The sequence below is a fragment of the Protomyctophum parallelum genome (genome assembly GCF_964188405.1).
Source record: "Protomyctophum parallelum genome assembly, chromosome: 18".
NCBI lineage: Eukaryota > Metazoa > Chordata > Actinopteri > Myctophiformes > Myctophidae > Protomyctophum > Protomyctophum parallelum.
The window spans coordinates 16,237,383-16,262,633 of NC_139716.1; the positions used below are offsets into that span (position 1 = coordinate 16,237,383).

The 25,251-nt window shown below is 45.1% G+C and overlaps 1 protein-coding gene across 1 annotated transcript in view; it reads left to right on the forward strand.

Annotated features, from left to right (window-relative positions):
* The window catches only part of pcif1 (phosphorylated CTD interacting factor 1), a 24,026-nt gene extending 53 nt beyond the window's left edge, over positions 1-23,973 (forward strand). Inside the window, exons 1-16 of the mRNA XM_083788665.1 lie at positions 1-43; positions 4,351-4,511; positions 5,102-5,226; positions 6,052-6,207; positions 7,745-7,878; positions 8,858-9,012; positions 11,839-11,986; positions 12,114-12,197; positions 12,810-12,909; positions 13,200-13,365; positions 14,338-14,513; positions 15,377-15,466; positions 15,840-16,024; positions 17,630-17,723; positions 17,879-18,054; positions 20,404-23,973. The exon at positions 1-43 is cut by the window's left edge and continues 53 nt beyond it. Of these exons, the coding sequence (XP_083644791.1) occupies positions 4,379-4,511; positions 5,102-5,226; positions 6,052-6,207; positions 7,745-7,878; positions 8,858-9,012; positions 11,839-11,986; positions 12,114-12,197; positions 12,810-12,909; positions 13,200-13,365; positions 14,338-14,513; positions 15,377-15,466; positions 15,840-16,024; positions 17,630-17,723; positions 17,879-18,054; positions 20,404-20,860 (2,379 nt within the window). The 5' untranslated portion in view covers positions 1-43; positions 4,351-4,378 and the 3' untranslated portion in view covers positions 20,861-23,973. The remainder of the gene's footprint in view (positions 44-4,350; positions 4,512-5,101; positions 5,227-6,051; positions 6,208-7,744; positions 7,879-8,857; positions 9,013-11,838; positions 11,987-12,113; positions 12,198-12,809; positions 12,910-13,199; positions 13,366-14,337; positions 14,514-15,376; positions 15,467-15,839; positions 16,025-17,629; positions 17,724-17,878; positions 18,055-20,403) is intronic.
* Positions 23,974-25,251: the final 1,278 nt, after the last annotated feature.

The following is a 25,251-nucleotide window of genomic DNA, read 5'->3' on the forward strand; positions in this document are numbered from 1 at the left end:
GCCGCGACCCGACCGTCCCGCCGCCCGACAAAACACCCGCAAGGTAAGGCACCGAGACGCCGCCGGGCGGCCGCCGCTGCACCGCCGGGCGGCGGAACGCCCCGGGCGTCGCTTGAGCCGCACGAGAATGGGTTTTAGCGGCCGGATAAACGCCATAGCGCCCAAAATAAAATGTTCCGCTGCTCCGCTCGCACTACAGGGGCGTGTCCGCCATCTTGTATCTTGGGTTTTGCTTTCTATGGTTGGGGAGGGAGGGAGATATGTTTCGTCCGTACATCGCCGGGCTGTGGTGTCGCGCGGCGCGAGCGAACGTCCACCGAAAACAGCCGAGCTACAAGCCCACGGCGCGTCGCTCGAGCGACGCTCCGTGGGCTTGGAGGTCAGCTGTTTTCGCTCGCGCGAGCGACTTGATGCAGCTGCTGCTGCGCGAGCGGAGAAGCTTGCCTGCTTCTTCCCGCCTAAAAACGTCGCTGTTTGTTGTTGTCGTTCCGTTGCAACGGTTGCCCTTTTAAAAATAAAATAAATCACAAAATGGTGGCTTGCTGTTTAATAATAGTGGGAGGGAGGGGAGGGGGGGGGGGATAAAGACCGGTTCAGTCCGGTTCGTTCCGACTACTCTATTTAAAAAAAATCCGGTTTTGGTTTGCTGCTGTTTGTGTTTTCTTTCTTTCTTTCTGTTTTTTTTTTCCTCCCCCCATTTTTTTAAAATCTCCACGTCGTCTCTCTGTGGCCGCTCAGCTCAGAGAGAGAGGCAGAGACAGACAGCAGCTGAGGGCTTTGTTGTCCTCCTTTTCTCCTCCTCTCTCTTTTCCCCTCCCCCCCCCCCCACCCTGTTGTGTGTGTTTTTTCCCCCCTTTCACACGGCTGTCGTCTGCGCATGCGTGTCACCGTTGAGCGTAATTTATCTCCCCCGGCCCTGGTATGGTGGACGGTAGTATATAGACCGATTCCGTACCGGTTTCATGGTCGCAGCCTACGTATTTCCTGTAGGCGGACTCGACGTAGCTGCGGGGGTAAAACCCTCACCAGGCGCACCTCTTCCACTACAGTGAACGGCAGAGTGACTGATGTTAGTTTGCCTCAAACTTTACTCCTTTACCTGCTTTTTTACTAACACTAACATTACAAAGATGCCCAGAACATCGAGATGAACCTGTGTAGTTTATGGCTGCTCCAACAGTAGTGGCAACATAAAAATAAAATAAAAACGGAATGTCTAATATCCACCGCGATGGCTGAGACCAGAGCCATTGAGTAATGGTTGAGACAAAGCAGTGAAGAATCCTGCAAGATACATAATTTCAGTCTTACCCAATACCCAATCTTTCTGTTTTATGAACACAAGGCTGCTGTATTTTATACCTCATACTAAGCATTTAAAGTATGAGGTATAAAGTACAGCAGCCTTGTGTTAATAAAACAGAAATATTTAGTATTGGGTAAGACTGGCGTTATGTATCTTTCACTGCTTTGTCTCAACCATTGCTCAATGGCTCTGGTCTCCGCCACCGCGGTGGATATTAGACATTCCGTTTTTATTTTATTTGTATGTTGCCACTACTGTTGGAGCAGCCATAAACTACACAGGTTCATCTCGATGTTCTGGGCATCTTTGTAATGTTAGTGTTAGTAAAAAAGCAGGTAAAGGAGTAAAGTTTGAGGCAAACTAACATCAGTCACTCTGCCGTTCACTGTAGTGGAAGAGGTGCGCCTGGTGAGGGTTTTACTCCCGCAGCTATGTCGAGTCCGCCTACAGGAAATACGTAGGCTGCGACCATGAAACCGGTACGGAATCGGTCTATAGATAGAGCCAATGAGCCATGTATGTAATGCTGGACGGTGTGTGTGTGCTGTGCGCGTGCGAGCAGCCACAAAAAAAGAGCAGATCTACAAGCTATCGCCGCCTCGGGACTGGAGGCGACGCGATGAAATAGCTTGCAGATCAGTTGTCCTTTAAATAGACACGGTCGGTTGTACGGTGATGTGTAAAAAGCTACTGCCTGGCACGCCGTCCTGGCTGTGCTACATGTGTGGGAAAGACCTGACACTCCAATGCAAGATAGCCTATCTGCTACTTACTATCGTGGATTGCATTGATTATATTTGCATATTATCTAAATACGACACTGTAAAATGTTATTTGAGAATATTTGGGGGCTGGCCGGGCTGAGCCTTGTACGTGCGAAGTGCGAACACGTATGACCATACTGATTGATTGAATAGTTTAGACTTTAGAGTTTAGACCGAATGTATATATCGCAATTCGCAACAAACTACAGCACAGTCAGTCAAACACTCCAAAAAGGTTAATGTTGTACATGTTTTATTTTCTCCTCTCTTCCTGTACTAGCCAATAGTGTGATCCTAATTTTAACCCCCAACAACTGGGAGCCTTTAAAATATAAATGTGCATGTCCGTGCACAACACGCACGCCCATTCATGCACATGAAAAGGTTTAAACTAAAGGGTTGTTTTTTCACCTTCAAAACATGTTTCGGGTCATTTTAACGTCTGCATCCCAGACCGTTTTGAAGTTGCTTGATTATTTAGATATAAATGTTATCAGACACGCCCCCTTCCCATACAAACCTATTGTAATTTCAAACTCATCCATACAGAACACACCCCCTGCTTGGTGCCGGTGACTGATATTGTTTTTCTCATGTGCGTGAGGTGTTTTTTCCATTACTTTTTCTTTTCCTTTTTTTTGAGTGGTGCAACCTCTCTTATACGGAGCTTTGTTTGTCTCTGGCTGGCTGTGTCCCTGTGTCTAACACACACACACACACACATTGACTGTAGCCTATATGATTAATATAATATATGGGAATTATGAGGCGAGCGAGGTCTGTCTTGATGAGGTTTATTTAACGTGCACAGCAGTACGCGGATGCTGCAGCACATGCTAATCTCAAAGCAGGCATAATGTCAGAATTCAGAGGTACAGTTTAGTTAGTCCCACCCACAAGGTGGAGCCCGAGAGAGATGAGAGAATACAAGCTCATATAGATGAAAGGAACATTTGCTTATAGATGGGGGGGGGGGGGGTCACCAGTGCCAAAGTGTCAGGCTCTGTTGTTATCACAGCATTCCCTCGTCAGGAAGTGCCCCTCCAGCTGAATCAAGTTCCCTTGATTAGGGTGCAGGGTATGAAAAAACTGTATAAGAAACAGGAAACAGACACCATTCGTTGCCATGGTTACCATCATGCAATTGTGTTACCCGTTATTTAGTTTGTACAGTTATATTGCATTGCATCGTGCATGTTTGTGTGACATGTGGATTTCATTAATATGGAAAAAGGAAAGACAGCGTGACTGTCAAAAATGACATGTCATATACATCCACGGTGTTTATAAATCATTGTGTTAAAAGTTGTTTTGTTTGTGTGGTTTCATTTATAGTTTTTTCACGGTGGGGTAAATAAAGAGCCCTTGTGAACATCAGTTGGAGCGTTGTCTATTCTGCATCCGATGAAGATTGTTTAGTTTATTTATCATTTATTTGTGGCGGTAGTTACATTTCTAGGTGGTGGTTTCCGTGCGGACAGAGAGCAGGGCTGCACAAGGCAATGGAGTCTAGATCGGCACAGACTCGCTCTTGAGGGCTTTATAAGCCACTTCCACTCAAGGCTGCTTGGTTTCGGACGACACTTAATATGGCGCAGCCTTGCGTGAAAGCGCATATCGAGGGCAAGTGTGTAGGGCGAGTGGCGAGGAGCTGGTTTCAGAAAGGGGGAATGCCTCTCTGCTTGGCACTCAGCATCAATGGGTTGGATTGGGGGGTCAGTCCCTGCTTAGCACTCAGCATCAATGGGTTGGATTGGGGGTTCAGTCCCTGCTTGGCACTCATCAATGGGTTGGATTGGGGGGGTCAGTCCCTGCTTGGCACTCATCAATGGGTTGGATTGGGGGGGTCAGTCCCTGCTTGGCACTCGTCAATGGGTTGGATTGGGGGGGACAGTCCCTGCTTGGCACTCATCAATTGGTTGGATTGGGGGGTCAGTCCCTGCTTGGCACTCAGCATCAATGGGTTGGATTGGGGGGGACAGTCCCTGCTTGGCACTCATCAATGGGTTGGATTGGGGGGTCAGTCCCTGCTTGGCACTCATCATTGGGTTGGATTGGGGGGTCAATCCCTGCTTGGCACTCATCAATGGGTTGGATTGGGGGGTCAAATCAACTAATGATTACAGAGCGTGGCACGGCTGCAGCTCACCGCTCTAAGAGATGGGTCAAAATGCATTAAAGAACCACAATTCTTCTGTGCGTTAGAATCTGATCTCAGGTCAGAATGGGTTAATTGATCTCTCTAACAATGTTTTTTTTCCTGTTCTGTCCAATCGGCAGATACATGTGGTACTGACGAGCCGTGGCGATGTCCAATGAGAACCATGGATCTGTGAAGGGGGAGGCGGCACCGATGACGCCGTCTCCCTCAGGCTCCACCTCCTCCCAGGGGTCGCCGGCTCCCCTCTCTCCGTCGACCTCCAAGACCCAGGAGCTGCCAGGTAGGTGACCCCTGGCCCTGACCCCATGACCCCCCCAAACCTAACACAACATACCATACCCAAGAGACAGGAGCTACCTGTAGGTCAGGAGAGGACCACTATAGTTCCACACTCACTCCAGAGGGCCACTATAGTTCCACACTCACTCCATAGGGGCCACTATAGTTCCATACTCACTCCAGAGGGCCACGATAGTTCCACACTCACTCCAAAGGGGCCACTATAGTTCCACACTCACTCCAGAGGGCCACTATAGTTCCACACTCACTCCAGAGGGCCACTATAGTTCCACACTCACTCCAGAGGGGCCACTATAGTTCCACACTCACTCCAGAGGGCCACTATAGTTCCACACTCACTCCAGAGGGGCCACTATAGTTCCACACTCACTCCAGAGGACCACTATAGTTCCACACTCACTCCAGAGGACCACTATAGTTCCACACTCACTCCAGAGGGCCACTATAGTTCCACACTCACTCCAGAGGGGCCACATTGCCTATTCCTGTCATAGAAAACGGGATTAGTTTTTAGCACGAAAAACACTCCTTGGGCTAAAAACGTGTGTGTGTGTGTGTGTGTGTGTGCAGATGAGCTGGTCCAGGCAGGCTGGTCTAAGTGTTGGTCCAAGAGGGAGAACAGGCCGTACTACTTCAACAGGTTCACCAACCAGTCGCTGTGGGAGATGCCTGTCCTGGGACAGCACGACGTCATTGTGAGTTTATTATTATTATTATTATTGTCCTGGGACAGCACAACGTCATTGTGAGTTTATTATTATTATTATTATTATTATTGTCCTGGGACAGCACAACGTCATCGTGAGTTTATTATTATTATTATTGTCCTGGGACAGCACAACGTCATCGTGAGTTTATTATTATTATTGTTGTCCTGGGACAGCACGACGTCATCGTGAGTTTATTATTATTATTGTTGTCCTGGGACAGCACGACGTCATCGTGAGTTTGACTTTATCCTTTTAGTATTTCTATAACTAATTATTACTGTTGAGGGCCTTTAATAATGAAACTGTCAGGATGTAGAAGACATTTTTAGAATCTGATCTCGGGTCAGAATGGGTTAAAACGGGAAGCGAGGAACGCAGGCGTTGTTGCCTGTATCAACGACCGGTCTGTTGAAGAGGGGCGTGACAACAAAAGCAAAAAAAAAAAAAAGCTAAACGGAATCCAGGTCTGGTGAGTCGCGGGGGGGGGGGGGGGGGTAACGAGCACGCTCGCAACAAATTCACGGGGCCGCGCTCACATGAATACGCTTGCGTTGTCGCACCGCACTAACTATAGGGTTGTGTTAAATCCCTACGAGTCTGAAAGGCCCTTTAGAGATGCTACAATGTGTTTTTTTTCTCACGATCGGCCAATACCGATGTGCACAAGGGCAAATTTTTAATATTGCCAAAATGATTCCATGTCAAAACTTTTCCTGTGTGTGTGTTTAGGCCTGTTGCAAAGATGAAAAATGATATTATATTATATATGTCATTGACTTTTATACCAAATGTCTGTCTGTCTGTCTTCAGTCTGATCCTCTAGGTCTGAACGCGGCCCCAGCAGAGGGAGGGGGAGGAGGAGGGGGAGGAGACCCTGCCCCCGGTAACCTAGGCAACGGTCAGAGGAAAAGGCGGGCCTCGGAGGAGCAAGGAGTGGCGGCGTCAAACAGCCTGAAACGACCCAAGGTCAGAGGTCGCCTGTTTAAAACCCATGTCCAAAATGAGCCAATGAACGGAAGCCTGTTTCAAACCCATGTCAAAATGAGCCAATGAACTGCAGCCCGTTTAAAACCCATTGCTAGAGGTTTTCAATATCAGACGTTTCAAATTAGCCCTTTGCTAAATCCCACCACAAAAAGCGATGGTCCAATGAATGCCAATCTAAATAGTTTAGCAACTGTTGCTATGCAGGACACGGTTTCGCCACCTCATAGCTGTCAGTGTTATTTTGCATGGCTGTGTTGTTGAACACATACACACCTTAATGTCGATACATGTATAAATGTATAACGTGTATATATGTATAATGGATGAAGCTTTTTTTGAGACAAATACCAGCAATTGTTTGCAGTCACTTTGGGACAAATGGCAGCATTTTCTTTCTCAAGACTATTTAAATAGTATACAAACAAACCCTCAGATTTAAGATGTGTTTAAACTAAAGGTAGCAGCTCTGTTTACATGTCTAGACTCAGGTCTACTGGGTACAGAAACTACAGATAGTAGTTCTTAGGGTGGTTGTATTCCATTTTCTAACCTTTTTCACAAGTGTTTTTGCACATTGTTGTATTCCTCCCAATATATCTCCCTAATAGAGCTTTTTGTCGTTTTGGTCGTTGGACTTAAGGTTTTCTGAGGTCTCTAGTCTGGTGCGGTGGGGGAGAGGAGAGCAGGCTTCTACTGTCCCATTGGCCGCATAGGGCTAGTCTCCCATTGGCTTAGAGGCCACTAGACCACGTGACTAGACTAGAAAGTCCAATCATTGATCAGTTCTGCAAGCTGATAAAACGAGCACATGTGAGCTTGTAGATCTGGTGTTTTGTTTTCAATAGCTTGAACCATAATATCTAGTTAGAGACGGTGGTCACTGGTCAATCCCATTTAGATTCTACTTTAACTAATGTATTATATCCTGGAATCCCCCAAAGACTCCACTTTGACAACCACTGGTATAGTTACCTAGTCATAAAGGGGAAGGGGGGTACTAGGGGGATGCCATACTGTGTGCCGTATGCTCAATATGTCAGTTTGTCACCTCCCCCTTTACATTTAATAGATCCTGTGATCTTTTGTGGCCAGATGTAATTTCCTGGGGTCTAGTAGGACTGTAGTAAATAATATTAAAGAAATCTCTAAGTTAGTAAAAAATAGTCATATTTTGCCACTTGTTCGAATGCCCCCCCTGTAAAAAATAGCTAAAATTGCTAAAACGAAAGAAAGCAGCAAATGAAAAACAATTAACACTCATCTTTGACTTTCTCTAATAACCTAAAACATGAACCTTGTTTGAATTTTTTTAAAGTTGTTCCTTAACTACACAACCCAAACCTACACAACTACATGTTTACAACAACTGCACATCCTAAACCTCTACCAAAGTGTCATTTTTGCTTTAATGTCAGCCTCTATAATCATTTAACCTGTTTTTACTAGCCTATCCTCAACCAAAACAACCTCCTAACTGTCCTGTCTGTGTGTCCTATACTGTCCTGTCTGTTTGCAGGTGGAGCCTACGACTCCTATCTCTCCCAGCACGCCAGGGGTTAAACCGTGGAGCGCCGCCCCGGACGAAAAACAGACCCAATCAGCAGTGCCCACTACACCAAGTCCCGCCCCCGTACCCTACAGACCAGCTGTGTAAGTACCCAGTACTAACCCAGGGGTTTTAGGGAAGGGAGAAGAGTCTGGGACGTGTGGAGCGTTGTCCAGGGTGTTTTAGAGAAGGGAGAAGAGTCTGGGACGTGTGGAGCGTTGTCCAGGGTGTTTTAGAGAAGGGAGAAGAGTCTGGGACGTGTGGAGCGTTGTCCAGGGTGTTTTAGAGAAGGGAGAAGAGTCTGGGACGTGTGGAGCGTTGTCCAGGGTGTTTTAGAGAAGGGAGAAGAGTCTGGGACGTGTGGAGCGTTGTCCAGGGTGTTTTAGAGAAGGGAGAAGAGTCTGGGACGTGTGGAGCGTTGTCCAGGGTGTTTTAGAGAAGGGAGAAGAGTCTGGGACATGTGGAGCGTTGTCCAGGGTGTTTTAGAGAAAGGAGAAGAGTCTGGGACGTGTGGAGCATTGTCCAGGGTGTTTTAGGGAAGGGAGAAGAGTCTGGGACGTGTGGAGCGTTGTCCAGGGTGTTTTGGGGAAGGGAGAATGAATGCCTGACATTCCAAATAGTTTCCCCGTCGACTTCACGCTGAAGATGACCAGTATCTACCGGTGTAGAGACTGTTTTTCAGTGTTTACAGATGGTATTGTGTGTATCTTCAGTATAAGAGTTCCCACGGTCATGAAATTCCTGGAAAAGTTTTGAAATTAGAAATAACTTTTTTCCACAACTATGGATTTTTTAATTATTTTGTAAATAAATAAACATTTCAAATACATTTTACACGACTTATGTAACAAAAGTAGTTTTTACTCCGAACGGGCTGCGTGATTGCAGCATAATGTATATTGTATAGGGCGTGACCAAAAGAACCAATTTCATTGGAAAAAATGTGTGGGAACCCTGCAGTGTTTAGTAGGTTTATGAGTGTTTACAGACACAGTATTTCTGTGTGCATTTTCACAGCATCTACTGGACATTTCTGTTAGTGTTTACAAGACAGTATATATATATTTGTGTTTATTCCCACAGTATCTACTGGGACCTTGACATCCCGACCAACGCAGTGATCCGGGAGCGGCCCCCCGCCCCCCTGCTCTCCCCCCACCCCGACATAGAGCTACAGAGAGCCCAGCTGACCACCAAGCTACGGCAGCACTACACCGAGCTGTGCTACCAGAGAGAAGGTAGGCACATACACACACACTACACAGAGCTGTGCTACCAGAGAGAAGGTTAGCACATACACACACACTACACACACACACACTACACAGAGCTGTGCTACCAGAGAGAGGGTAGGCACACACATACACACACACTACACCGAGCTGTGCTACCAGAGAGAAGGTAGGCACACACACACACACACTACACACACACACACACACACACACACACACACTACACTGAGCTGTGCTACTAGAGAGAGAAGGTACGCACATACATACACACTACACCGAGCTGTGCTACCAGAGAGAAGGTACGCACAAACACACACACACACACACACACACTACACCGAGCTGTGCTACCAGAGAGAAGGTTAGCACGCACGCACGCACACACACACACACTACACCAAGCTGTGCTACCAGAGGGAAGGTACGCACACACACACACACACACACACGCACACACACACACTACACAGAGCTGTGCTACCAGAGAGAAGGTACGCACATACACACACACACACACACACACTACACAGAGCTGTGCTACCAGAGAGGGTACTGTCATGACCTGGCTCTACGCCATAACAAAAAGGAGGAAGACACGGCTTTTAAAAGTGCACAAACCAATATTTATTTACAATATAAACAACTTAATCATGTGGGGTGTGTTAATCAGTGAAATCAGTAGGGTACACACACACACACACACACACACACACACACACACACACACACACACACACACCACAAGCTGTGTTACGCACACACAAACAAGCACACAATATCCCTATCAATGAGATTGTAGTGTAATTGTCGTTAGACACTAGAAATACTGTACTTCGCCAAAGAATATTTGTTTGGCTAATGTCTCACCCCATAATATTGACGATACTGGGGTTCAAGTGGTTAACAAAACGTGGCATTCATTCATAATTTGATTATTGTTTCAGCAACATGTAATGTTCCATCCTCATGTGATAGTTCCCATTGGAACTATTGACCACAAGGTGGCACTATTTACTCATTCTTTCTAGTTGTACACAGTACACACCCCACACTCATGAAGTCCTGGAATTATTTTGAAATGGAAAATACAATAATAAATCCAGGCTTGGAAAAGGTTTGGAATTAATTAAATGCTTTTTTTTGGGGGGGAGAGGTGTTTAGCTATGTGTTGTCTTAAGCTATTGATCTTGTTCATAACAATATGTGTCCCAAAACACGAGTGTGAGAAATATGTGACGTGATAAAATGGTGCTGCTCTGCACACAGTCTGTGTGAGTGTGGACTGGAGGTAGGGTTGGGATTGTGAAAGTAGAGTATATATAGTCTGTAGTCTGTAATCTTTAATCTGTAGTCTTTAATCTGTAGTCTTTAATCTGTAGTCTGTAATCTGTAGTCTTTAATCTGTAGTCTGTAATCTGTAGTCTGTAATCTGTAGTCTTTAATCTGTAGTCTTTAATCTGTAGTCTGTTTGAGTGCTGACTTGAGTCAGGGTTGGGATTGTGAAAGCAGGATCTATAGTCCAGTGGATGTTCTGAACATATTCTACACAATGACGCAAGACAAGAATTCAGAACTTCAGAAAAGTAGACGTGATTTTACTTTGAGTAAATGAGCCAAAACGTAACAAACTGTCTCAATGCAACAACAGGGATTCACTGTTAGTTGTTTTTTACCTGCCCACAAACAAGACATGTTGCATGTTGTCACATGAGGGTTTGTAGATTGATTTAGGTTGTCATGTCACATGAGGGTTTGTAGATTGATTTAGGTGGTCTGGTCATCATGTCACATGAGGGTTTGTAGATTGATTTAGGTGGTCATCATGTCACATGAGGGTTTGTAGATTGATTTAGGTCAGATACAGAGCTGTAGAAACAGTCTTAGAACAGAGCTACACATCGCTGAGCAAACACAGGAAGATATAGATTACACAATAGTGACGATACACAACGGTCATGTGAGTCCTCACTACAGATGGGCAGTAGCAAAGTCCAGAGGTTACTCCACGAGCGGTTTCCAGTTCCACCAACGCGGCCTCAGGCCTGTTGTGGTCTGGTCTGGCCGGTCTGGAGGTCTGGCTGGTCTGGTATGGTGGTCTGGCTGGTCTGGTGTGCTTTACAGAGCAGAATAATAACATAAACAAGAACAATATCTTCCACTGCTGGCCTGCTCGCTTTGCCTAGAGAAATGGCAACTAAAAAATATGGTGAAGCAGCTTTTTGCTTCTACGGGCCGACGGCGTGGAACAAACTCCCACTGTACCTTCGACAGGCAGCCTCTGTAGACATTTTTAAAGCACAGCTCAAGACCCACTTCTACACTCTTTTAATTGATCTTACTTTTTTTGTCCTCAGTGTTCTGCTCTTGTTTATGTTTATGCCTTGCTTTTCTTTACTTTTTTTCTCCATTGCTCTGTAAAGCACTTTGAGCTGCATTTCATGTCATGAAAGGTGCTATACAAATAAAGTTTTATTATTATTATTATTAATATTAAAACAGGCAGGCAGTTTAAACAATAGGACAGTAGCAAAGAGCATAAAACAGTGGGCAGATCAGTACAAAAATAAGAACAGATTTAAAACTCAACTAAAAGCAAGAGTGAAGAGATGAATTTTAAGCTTTAAGCTGTCTTAAACATGTCTATAGAGGGTGCCTGGCTGAGCTGTAGTGGCAGTTTATTCCAGGCCGTTGGCCCCATAAAAGCAGAAAGCTGCCTCGCCATCATACTGTATATACATTGGATCATGTGTATGATACCGTCTTCCTAGCCCCTCCCCAAGCTACCTTCTAACGAGGTCACCGATTGGCTGTCTCGTCTGTCCGTCACAGGTATTGAACCGCCCAGGGAGTCGTTTAACCGCTGGCTATTGGAGAGGAAGGTGATTGACAAGGGCCCCGACCCCCTGCTGCCCAGCGAATGTGAGCCGGTCATCTCACCCTCCATGTTCAGAGAGGTCATGAACGACATCCCTATCAGGTACCTGTCTGTCTGCCTGTCTCACTCTTACCTGTCTGTCTCTCTCGTACATGTCTCATTCTACCTGTCTTCTTGACTCTTACCTGTCTGTCTGGCTGGCTGTCTCACTCTACCTGTCTGTCTGCAGGTTGTGTCGTATCAAGTACAAAGAGGAAGCCAGGAAGTTGCTGTTCAAATACGCTGAGGCAGCGAAGAAGATGATCGACTCCAGGTCTGTTGTTGTCGTCATTATTATTATTATTATTATTATACCAGTCTTCCACTGTAGTCTGAAAACCCACCTCTTCAGACTCCATCTTAAATGGTAAATGGTTCATTTATATAGCGCCTTTATCCCGGGATTCGAACCGCCGACCCATGGATCATTGGACAACTTGCTCTACCTCTTGAGCCAGTCGCCCCCATATATTAGCACTTGCCCTAGCCTCGACGACCTTGCAGGCGTATCAGAGCAGTTAGCAGACTGACCACGTCAGCATGTAAACTTGTAGCACTGCATATACTCACCCAGTAATTAAAATCTGACTTTGAGTCAGATATTGTCCTCTAGTTTCATAATCCATTTGAAAGTTCTGGCAGAAAACACATGTTATGTGTATAGACTGTGAATACAAAAAACTTCCTTTGGGAACAGTCGATGTTTGGGGAAGCACAAACATTATGGCGCACACAATTGACAGGTGTGTTGCGATTGGTGTTGGGTAGTGATCTGTGCTTCCTAAAGGGAAGTTTAATGATTTACTTACTTACTTACTTATGATCCTTGATGACTATTCTTTATGTATCTGATGTATTAAATGTTCTTGCGTACTGTATATTGAAGGAATGCCAGTCCAGACAGCCGTAAGGTGGTGAAGTGGAACGCCGAGGACACCATGAACTGGCTCCGACGAGACACCTCCGCTAGCAAGGAGGACTACATGGTAATGACCTTGACCTTTTATAATAATATGGTAATGACCTGGACGTGCCTTGGCAATGATTCCTTCCATAGTTATTGGGCGTCAATTTCCCAGAAGCCTTAGCGAGCCAGCTCTGCTTTTTCCCGTGACGCCATCCGAACGTGTCAGCTATCCCACTATGACCGCCAAGCTACGGCAACACTAGTCTTAAAACGTATTAAAATTGCGAATTAAACAATGAAAACATAACTTGGATGAAAGGGAAAGTGTTAACATGTGTGTGTGTGTGTGTGTGTGTGTGTGTGTAACAGGACAGACTGGAGCACCTGAGGCAGCAGTGTGGTCCCCACGTAGCGTCCGTAGCCAAGGAGTCTGTGGAGGGAATCTGCTCTAAGATCTACCACATCTCTGCTGAGTACAGCCGCCGGCTGAGACTCACACACCTGGCCCTGATGAAGGACAACAACGTTAACACAGGTACGCACGCACACGCACACACACACACACACACACACACACACACACACACACACACCTAACCCTGATGCCGCGCGTCACTGCGCACCCGGTATGTGTTGGGCTTCATACAGTTGGAGGATGGTATCAGGACAATGTTTTAATGAATGTTTATTTCAATGTTATTTCAATGTTAAATAAGTCAAATCATTTACATTATATAGAGGGTATGCGCATGCATACAGTGAGTGGCAAAGTGAGTTTAACGTCGTTTAATGCAAATCAAATCAGACTTTTCTGTGTGGATGTCTGGGCTGTCGAGGCCCAGAAAGTATTTTTATGCCACTCAGTAGCATAACTAATACACATGTCATGTGTACCCTCTATGATTCCATAATGGTGTTATTATAAGTCAACTACTGTAGTGCCTAAAGTCCTATACTTAATGGCACTACTGGTTGCCGATGGCCAGGTGGAAGCTCTTACGTGTGCCAGCATGTCCGTTGAGTTTAACTTTGCTTTATTTTATGCAGTCATTTTCCTATACAACATAATAAGAAAGAAACAGTAACAAACACAGGCGACCAGCCCTCCTGAACACAGTAGAAAACTGTTAGCCTCTGCCGTCTGCCACTGGCAACACCTGTACCTGATCAGGAGCCTGGTTAAATACCTGGGCTGGCCCACACACTGGATCAGGAGCCTGGATAAATACCTGGGCTGGCCCACACACTGGATCAGGAGCCTGGTTAAATACCTGGGCTGGCCCAGACACTGACCAAGCTGCAGTGACACTGTCAATCAGCAAAACATTAGGTCATAATGGCTATGATTCCATAATGGTGTTATTCATGATGCTTGCGTGTGTGTGTGTGTGTGTGTGTGTGTGTGTGTGTGTGTAAGCTATACTTCCATAATTGTGTTATTCATGATGCTTGCTTGTGTGTGCGTATGTGTGCGCGTGTGTGTGTGTGTGTGTGTGTGCGTCCGTAGACGTGCCAGAGGACCCCGCAGAGCGCCAGGACCACCTGGTGTACTGCTATCCTGTCCGTCTGTCCGTCCCCTCGCCGCCCCACCCCCGCGTGGAGCTACACTTCGAGAACGACGTGGCCTGTCTGAGGTTCAAAGGAGAGATGGTCAAGCTGAGCCGCGGTCACTTCACCAAGCTGGTGAGGAAAATTAATTGCATTTGTATTTTTATAGCGCTTTTCCAAGTGCTCAAAGCACTTTTGGAGGTGAACAGTCGACGCCAGCGTCCTCACTTCCCACATTCACACACCGACGGTGGTGAGCTCACACCGACCGACTCATTGGAGGCGACGTGGGGTTCAGTGTTTTTCCCAAGGACACTTCCACATGTGGACAGGAGGAGGAGCCGGGATTCGAACCGCCGACCCAGGGATCATTGGACGACCTGCTCTACCTCCTGAGCCACAGCCGCCTCTCCCAAAGAGTGACATTATTGTTAAACATCTGCATTACTTCATTTACAAGAATCCAAGAAGAATCCAAGCCGCTCCACTAGTACTAGTCTGTCACTGTAGCAGTCGGTTGTAATTTCTCAAACCTTTTTGGCCCCTGAATCACTATACTGTCATATTACAGTACCGTACAATTGTGTAAATAGGTCAATATTTCCACCTAAGATGCAATTAAACAATGTTAAGCGGCACTGAAGTACACGTTTTTTTGTAGGGAGACCCGCACACGGTCACTTGCTGGTTCAAGAGCTTTTTTATTTAATGTCAGACACAACGTTTGGGTCTTTTTCGACCTTCCTCGGGTTTGAGGAAGGTCCAAAGACCATGTCTGCTGCTTTATCGCACCTGTCATAATAGTAAGTCGAGTGTGGAGGACGGTCTTCCCTTCAATTTTTTTTTTATAAGATGAGTATTTGAACTGAAGTGGTCAAACAAGCAAGCATGTTCAGAAGCATCTCAGATATTTCACGAAAGCAAAAAGTTAAATAATATACCTTTTAAAACAAGTGGTTAAAGTGTGTGTGTGTGTGTGTGTGTGTGTGTGTGTGTAGGAGCTGTTATACAGGTATAGCTGCTCTGTAGACGATCCTCGTTTTGAGAAGTTCCTGTCCAGAGTCTGGTGCCTCGTTAAGCGATATCAGGTAATTAACACTTAATTATTTACATATTTAATGCTTGGTTCTCCTAACGCGGCCACGCTGCCACGCGTGAGGAACTGGTGGTCGTGCTGTTTTCACACTTTGTAAACCGACGCATTTGTAATTAACCCATTTTGGGGCGGGAACCCCTTTTGGTGTTAGCATTATGATATGCTTTAGCTATTGAAAAATAGCAGATCGGTGGCGCGCTACGAGCTTGTAGGTCTGCTATTTTTGAAAAATCAAAGAACGACTGACATAGAAACATAGCTTTTTCAGAAAACTGTCAGGATGTAGAAGACATGTTTAGAATCTGATTTCAGGTCAGAATGGGTCAAACTGATCCCGAGGTGTTCTTGTCGTGGTTCCCTTTCAGGTGATGTTCGGCGGAGGGTCCAACGAGGGCACCGGCCTCCAGGGGGCGCTGCCCGTCCCCGTGTTCGAGGCGTTGAACAAACACTTTGGCGTTTCCTTCGAGTGCTTCGCCTCGCCGCTCAACTGCTACTTCAAACAGTTCTGCTCCGCCTTCCCCGACATAGACGGATACTTCGGCTCCAGAGGGTAAGACGGGGGGTGTGTGTGCGCGTGTCTGTGTGTGTGTGTGTGTGTGCGTGCGTGCGTGCGTGAAAGCATGCTGCGCACACAACATGGCCAATCTACAAGCTCACAGCACGTCGCGCTTGTTGTGAGCTTGTAGATCGGCCATTTTGGGTCATTAGTTATTTTAAGATGAAAGGGTTTTTGAAGTGATCAAACCTGGTGATAGAATACAAGATTAGAAGCTAATCTCCCAGAAACATGAACTAGTCTAGTTTTAAATGACATTTAACGGTCTCTCCGTTAAATGTCATGGTGTGTCTTCAGCTGCTCGGCCCCAAAGCATCATAATCTTGAGATTTTATTTAGCTTTATTTATTTCATGTGAAAATTACATTTTTTTATGTTTCAAAAAACATTTCTATTGCTTCATCGCCTCGTTATAACGGTGTGTTCTTTACTCATAACACAACCGGCGTGTATATATAGTACCTTTATTGAAAGGATAATTCCTTGAGCTGTATCGTCTCGTTTCTGAGGGGGTCCTTAACACCTAACACAGACTGGCAAATTAATATTATTATTATATAATATTTATGTGTAGTATTTATATGTAGATCAGCCGACGCAGGGAAGCTGGAAGTACCTTCACTAAAAACACCCTGGACAACGCTCCACACGTCCCAGACTCTTCTGCCTTCTCTAAAACACCCTGGACAACGCTCCACACATCCCAGACTCTTCTCCCTTCTCTAAAACACCCTGGACAACGCTCCACACGTCCCAGACTCTTCTCCCTTCTCTAAAACACCCTGGACAACGCTCCACACGTCCCAGACTCTTCTCCCTTCTCTAAAACACCCTGGACAACGCTCCACACGTCCCAGACTCTTCTCCCTTCTCTAAAACACCCTGGAAAACGCTCCACACGTCCCAGACTCTTCTCCCTTATCTAAAACACCCTGGACAACGAACGCTCCACACGTCCCAGACTCTTCTCCCTTCTCTAAAACACCCTGGACAACGCTCCACACGTCCCAGACTCTTCTCCCTTCTCTAAAACACCCTGGACAACGCTCCACACGTCCCAGACTCTTCTCCCTTCTCTAAAACACCCTGGACAACGCTCCACACGTCCCAGACTCTTCTCCCTTCTCTAAAACACCCTGGACAACGCTCCACACGTCCCAGACTCTTCTCCCTTCTGGCTCCAAAACTGTGGAATGCACTCCCCATTGCAGTCAGAACTGCAGCATCACTCCCGATCTTTCGCCGTAGTCTGAAAACCCTCCTTTTCAGACTCCATCATGGCCCGTAGCACTTACCCCACCCCCTTAGATAGCACTTTATGTAGACTTAGATGGCATTTTATACAGACTTATAGCATGTCATGTAGACAGCACTAGAATTGCATTTTATGTAGTCATAGCACTTTATAGTATATATGTATAGTATAGTATACATTAGATAGATATTCCGCTGTTACGTTCTTAGCTTACGCATGTTTCATGACAACTACTTTGTATGTACGTGATGCATTGCCATACTTTTTGTTCTTGCTTAATGTAAATCGCTCTGGCTTAAGAGCGTCTGATGAATGCCTAACTTGTATATTTTTGTGTATTCCAGAACGTTCCTGACCTTCTCTCCGGTCAGCGGCTCGTTTGAGGCCAACCCTCCGTTCTGTGAAGAGCTGATGGACGCCATGGTGACGCACTTTGAGGTAATATTTACTTTTTATTTTGTCTGTCTGTGAACACCATTTTTCGTCATAGGTTTAAGTTGACGAAATCAACACTGATTGTGTATGTGCGTGCGTGTGTGTGTGTGTGTGTGTGTGTGTGTGTGCGTGTGCGTGCGCGCGTGTGCGTGTTTCAGGAGCTTCTGGAGAGTTCTAGTGAGCCGTTGTCGTTCATCGTGTTCGTTCCCGACTGGCGTGACCCCATGACCTCTGCCCTCAGCCGTATGGAGGCCAGTCGCTTCCTGAGACACAGTCTGACGGTGCCCGCCTTCCAGCACCAGTACCGCTCTGGGAGTCAGCACATCTGTAAAAGGTACTTTATTACTACCTCTGGGAGTCAGCACATCTGTAAAAGGTATTGTATTCTACCAGCACCAGTTGCTTCCGTCATACAGTCTGGAGCAACGGAGGCTCCGATCATGAGTAAAATATAAATGCTTCCGTCATACAGTCTGGAGCAACGGAGGCTCTGATCATGAGTAAAGTATAAATGCTTCTGTCATACAGTCTGGAGCAACGGAAGCTCGGATCATGAGTAAAATATATATGCTTCCGTCATACAGTCTGGAGCAACGGAAGCTCTGATCATGAGTCAAATATAAATGCTTCCGTCACACAGTCTGGAGCAACGGAAGCTCTGATCATGAGTCAAATATAAATGCTTTCGTCATACAGTCTGGAGCAACGGAGGCTCTGATCATGAGTCAAATATAAATGCTTCCGTCATACAGTCTGGAGCAACGGAAGCTCTGATCATGAGTCAAATATAAATGCTTTCGTCATACAGTCTGGAGCAACGGAGGCTCTGATCATGAGTAAAATATAATGCGGAAGTGGAGCCTCCTCCCCACTTCCGTTTCGTCTTAACAGTCACGCAAATTCATCCTAAAATAAATATAAATCATCTAAGCATATATAGGCTCGCTGCTTAGCAGAAATGGAAATGAAAACATAATCTCTAAAGATATTTAAAAATATATTTTCGTGAACGGAAATGGCAGCTTCCTTACTCTGATTTTCGAGAGGTGTAGATTCGGTGGAATAATTAGCCTGTCGCTAAGTCCCACCCAAGCCTGTTGTTGGCCAATACCACGTTAGCAACGGTTACTAGGTTAGGATCCTGGTCAAGCTCTCAATGCTGGTCAAAATGGTTAAGCAGTGTCAATAAATATATTTGCTGTACAGCATGTGTGGACCTCAGAAAGAGGGTTTGTTTTCTTACCTTGTTATGAGCAAACTAGTCCATTCCATGAATTATTTCGCTCTGTTGTGCCGTTTAATAGTATCTATAAAAATAGGCTCTCATCGACTTCCATTGTAACGGGGAAACAGCTCTCAAAATCAGTCAGTTAGCACATAAGCGAACACAACAAAAGCTGATTATTCTGACAGTTTATGACATCAGGAAAACTCATGCCGTTTTATTTCTCGTCTTTTGATAGATTCATAAAGTAACTTATATTGGTTGGAGATATACAGTGAAGTGGTTCTGGTGTTCCTCGTTTGTAAACAAGTCGCCATGCTGTTTGAGATGCACCCAGCTGCAGTCCCAGACATTTCTCCTAAAGCATCAACCCTCAAACACGTCCAAAATTGTGTATGGTGTTTGCGACAAGTGGACGAGATGAAGTCCATTTGTTTACATCCAACGGTCTGGATGGTAAGCCTGGGACCGAGGCTACTTCAGGAGTGTGTGTACAGATTTGGACCAATCAGATCGTTTTGTAGGCAAACCGGAACTTCTTTCCACACAAACTTGTCAGTGTTGCCAAGTCTGCTTATTTCCCGCTACTTTTGGCTTAAGGCTAATAATTAGTACTGTAATACATTACCAAAACATTAATTATCATAGACATAGGCCTACATAGTATTTATAATGATAAATGCATACAATACTTTTTATTAGGATTATATAATTGGTCATAATATTGTGTTTGTTTTGGCTTGTTTTCCTTGATTTGGCTTTAAGAGTTGTTTTTGGAGGTGGTTTGGCTTATATCTCTCACACAATGTGGCAACACTGAAGTCAAAACAAAAACAAGACAACGTTGACATTTTCTATGAAAAATCAAAACGCATGAGCTTTCCCTGATGTCCTAAACGGTCAGAATCAGCTTAGTGTTCTAAAAGAGTGACTTTGAGAGCTGTTTCCCCGTTACAATGGAAGTCAATGAGAGCCTATTTTTATAGATACTATTAAACGGCACAACGGAGCGAAATAATTCATGGAATGGACTAGTTTGCTTATAACAAGGTAAGAAAACAGACCCTCTTTCTGAGGTCCACACATGCTGTACAGCAAATATATGTATTGACACTGCTTAACCATTTTGACCAGGATCCTAACCTAGTAACCGACGCTAACGTGGTATTGGCCAACAACAGGCTTGGGGGTGGGACTTAGCGACAGGCTAATTGTCTTGCTTACGTGAGACGATAGAGGTCTGGAAATTGGGTTAAATATTCCGGAAACTGTTATTATCGCGTGGACCTGAATGAATTGTTTAAATGTGTGCGTCTGTGTGTGTGTGTGTGTCTGTCTCCGTGTGTGTGTGTGTGTGTCTGTCCGTGTGCGTGCGTGTGTGTCTGTCTCCGTGTGTGTGTGTGTGTGTGTGTGTGTCTCCGTGTGTGTGTGTCTGTCTCTGCGTGTGCGTGCCCACAGAGAGGACATGCACTACCAGGCGGTGCACGGCACCGTGGTCCTGTTCCTCCAGAACTCCGGCGGGTTCTCCCGCTGGGAGCCGAGCGCCGAGCGCATCGCCGAGCTGCTGGCGTCCTACCGGACCGCCGCGGCCGCCGCCGCCGCAGCCAATCCCACCGCTGCTGCTCCTCCTCCGGGCTCCGCCCCCACGCCCGGCTCCGCCCCTCCCCCTAGCCCCTCCTCGCTAACGTCTCCTCCTCCTCCTGCCGCCGCCGCCGGCTCCACCAATCCGCTCGCTTCGTCGTCGTCGTCGCCGTCATTGGACAGAGACTCTGGCGGCGCCGCCCCTCCCTCCTCCAGGACGCCGGGCGTTGTGGACCCGCCCCCCTCCTCCGGTAACCATGACAACAACAACAATGCAGACAGCAGTCTGACCACGCCCACCACGCAGGAGAAAGAAGTGGTCGCCGCCGTTTAGACACTTCTATGAATATTCATGAGACTGAGACCGCCGTTTAGACACTTCTATGAATATTCATGAGACTGAGACCGCCGTTTAGACACTTCTATGAATATTCATGAGACTGTTTAGACACTTCTATGAATATTCATGAGACTGTTTAGACACTTCTATGAATATTCATGAGACTGAGACTGTTTGTTCATTTCTGTAGGACACACACACACAGGTAGGTGTCTGTCTGACTGACTGACTGACTGACAGGTAGGTGTCTGTCTGTCTGACAGGTAGGTGTCTGTCTCTCTGTCGCACAGACAGACAGGTAGGTGTCTGTCTCTCTGTCTGAGTGACTGACAGGTAGGTGTCTGTCTCTCTGTAGCACAGACAGACAAACAGACAGGTAGGTGTCTGTCTCTCTGTAGCACAGACAGACAGGTGTCTGTCTCTCTGTAGCACAGACAGACAGGTAGGTGTCTGTCTCTCTGTAGCACAGACAGACAGGTGTCTGTCTCTGTAGCACAGACAGACAGGTACTGTAGGTGTCTGTCTCTCTGTAGCACAGACAGACAGCTAGGTGTCTGTCTCTGTAGGTGTCTGTCTCTCTGTAGCACAGACAGACAGACTGTCTGTCTCAAACAACGCAGAGAAGTGACTCCCAACCTGGTGGCCGTAGCGGGTATTCCATAGTGGGGCTCAAAAATTGACACGTAAAATATTTTATTGACAACATTAACATTAATGAAACAAAAAGTCAAGGTATATAACGGCTATCGTTGTATGAAGAAATGGGGCATTAAATTGTGGGGAAAAAAAGAGGAGGTGGGTACATGGTTTCTGCCCTAAAGTCACGATATACTCTAAGATGATTGTGGGGCAAAAAGTCAAAGACAGTGTCTTCATTCTATTTTAAAGACTAAATGTTATTAGATAAAAATAAAAAAAAAGAACGTGATTTGACATTTTAGTGTTATTATTACAACCACCGGAGTCAGTTGTGATTGGCTCTCGCATCAGAGGGGTACAGTCGTGATTGGCTGATCGACGAATCGATGGCAGCTATAATTGTTTGCGAAGCGACGTGGAGGAGGACCAATCGGTGTCCCTGAACATGATTACTATCACAATACACGACTTTACCCTTTTAACGAAAAGACCTTTTAACTCGGAAATATCCTCTTTACCCCATTTTGGACTGGGGTCGATATTTCAGAAAAAAACCATGTTTCTATGTCAGTGGTGCTCAACCTTTTTCATGTCAAGGACCCCCAGAATTATCTCTATTGGGCCACGGGACACCCATCTCAAAATACGTAGTTCCAGGGACCCCCCCCCCCCCCCCCCCCCAGAAGCCAATATTTTAGTTAAAAATGTTTGCTCGGAAATATATATTCAAAGATTTGCACCACCAAGAGGGGTCCCCGCCCAAAATGTGTTAAGAGCATATATGAGACAACAGGACAGTAATTGTAGTTACTACGGATTGCCACACGAGGGCAGAACCACCGTACAGTGGGGTTCTGGAGGAAAAAGTATAGACTTCTTCAAACAGCAACAGAGTTCAGTCAAACATTCGGTCCAAAAGAGATGGCACCAAAAACAAAGTTTTTGTGTTCTTGTTTCCATAAGTTCCTAGAAATGAAGTGTCTTTGATATGTAACCCTGGAGCCAGGGCCATCCATACCCTGATTGGTGGGTAGATAGGAGGGGTCATACACCGATTGGTTGATCCGAATGACAGGTGGCGGGGATAGGATCATATTCTGATTGGTTGGATCAGACGGGGGGGCGGGGTGGGGGCCGGGGGTCATATTCTGATTGGTGGATCAGTCTCGTCACCAGCATCCTCTGTACATAAAGCTATCAATTGTATTTACGCTCTAAAAGAAAAACAAAACAAATTAATTGTTTTAACTGTTCCCTCTTGTGTTTTTATTTAATTTAACGTAATTTTTTTTTCCTTAAAAAAAAAAAAAGATAACATGTATTATACAACATAGAATTGATTTACAACTAAACCAAAGGTTCAGTTAGCCGCGATTTGCAACATTTGATTTAGATTTATGTTTTTATAATGTGATAAAGCTACAGTTACAATACCCTCCATTGACATCTGATCTCATTGATCCACTTTGCGATCTGCTTGTCTTAAACGACGTTAAACTCACCAACATTGCAGCTGTAGGGCAAGCTTGAATTATCCTCTTTCGAACTGCAAAGTGTTTGTTTCATGAAAAATGTTATGAGCTACTTTCTGTCAATAAATTCTGTGCAGGTGATTCTTTTTGTGTTGGTAGTTTGGTAGCGCTCGTCAAAGTCACTGAACGGCCCTGCGTACCACCTGCTTTGAATGTCCACATAATAGGCAGCAGCGTGACCCGTTAGTAAAAACAAGTGCTTCCAAACTCCAACACTTAGAGAAAGAATATTACGGTACAGAATGTCTTGACAGAAAGTAGCTCATAACATCTCTGTCTACGGTGGATTTTTATGAAACAAACGTGTTGCAGTCTGAAAGAGGATAATTCAAGCTTGGCCTAGAGCTGCAATGTTGGTGAGTTGAACGTCGTTTAAAACAAGCAGATCGCAAACGCAATTTGGATGAGTGGGGAGTCAATGGAGGGTATTGCAACTCTAGATTCATGCCATTATTAAAAAAATATCTAGTGTTGCAAATGTGCGGCTAAGGTCCAGTAAGACCTTCTGTCTTCTATGTAAGTAGACGTGTCTGCATCGGGTAACCAGCAAAATACTCTGACTTTATTTTTATAATTCTTTTGGTTTCAGTTTTATTTTGTCATTGGTTTGTTTTTTGTTTTCTTTTGTAAATGAGCTGTTTTTCCATGTTTTATTTTTGATTTGTATTGTTTTTGCATGATCTGAAGATATAAAAAAAGAAAAAAAACCTGTATTTAAATTTAAAAAAAAGAGCTGTTTCTGAGCGTTCATCGGTAGCGGAGCTGCAACCCAAACATCACAACACAAGGTTTCATTGTTCAGTTCATTGTTCAGTTACAGGACATTAACGCATGTTTTCATTTCGTTGGACATGATTTATTTTTTATTTTCTTCCTGCAGAGTTCAAATAAAAACTGTTATGATCCGAGATGTCATTGAAAATAAATAGCTGTGAAATGACCCTTTAAAAAAAAACTCATGTTGATTTTTGTTGATCTCCCCCCCCCCCCCCCCCTAATGATGATGTCACTGTTAAATGGATCCCTGGGCTAATTAATCTGAACATCAAAGCAAAATGTATTTACTTTTTATTAACATTTTTATTTGCACAATCCATAAGACTGGACCACACAATTCAATTCAATTTCAATTCAAAGGGCTTTATTGGCATGAGAAAACATACGTTTACATTGCCAAAGCAGAAAGAACAGTACAACAATACAGCAATACAATCAAAACAAAAACAAAAATTATGTACTTTGTCAGATTCTTCAATAGATCAACTTCTATGTACCAAGATCACTCGATGCAGGTATAGTGCAGGCATATACACAATGATTAGTCTTTACGGTGGTTGTGTTCCGTTTGATATCCTTCTCCTATCACAGCAACTCACAAATCTTGCTGCTGTGTTTGCACATTGTTGTACTTCGCCCAGCAGATATGGGAGTTTTTTGTCATTGGTCATGTTTTCAAAATCTCCGTGTGTGGTTGTAATCTGTGGGAAGTATGTGTCTCTGATGTCTTGGTACAATGGACAGATGGTTAGGAAGTGTAGCTCGGTTTCCACTTCATTTAGTGTGCAGTGGGTGCATAGTCTGTCTTCCCTCGGGATACAGGTCTGCCTATGACGGCCTTTCTCGATCGCGAGACTGTGCTCACTGAGTCTGTACCTAGTTAAGATTTTTCTTTGTTTTGGGTCGGTCACAGTGCTCAGGTATTCTGCCACTGTGTATTCTCTGTTTAGGGCCAGATGGCATTCTAGTTTACTCTGCTTTTGTGTTGCCACTTTCCAGTGTGTCAGATAGTTTTCCTTTTGCTGTTTTATAATTTGGTTTAGTCCAATGGGTTTTCTATCTCGTGGCTCTGTTTGTGTTTGTGCCCGGAGTTCCAGGGCACACACACATGATATCAACTTGTGACAGGAGTTTTCCCTATTGAGTGAAAGATACACTTTTTCTAAGAAACCTTCAGAAAATATTGAAGTTTTTTTTTTTTTTTTGGTTATAGTTGTAGAGTGCAACTATAATGGCAGTGGTTTTCAAAGAAAAAAACGGGACTAACTTTTTCGAACAGAGCTGGGAGTCGATGGGTATGATGCTCATTCCACAGACAAACAGTTAGATTAGTGTAAAACTGAACAGTTCCGAGAGAGAACAGTAGGAGCAAGAGGAGAGGAAGTGAGGGATGAGAGATACGGCGCAGACGCGATGAGGTGGGTTTGGTCAGTGTTT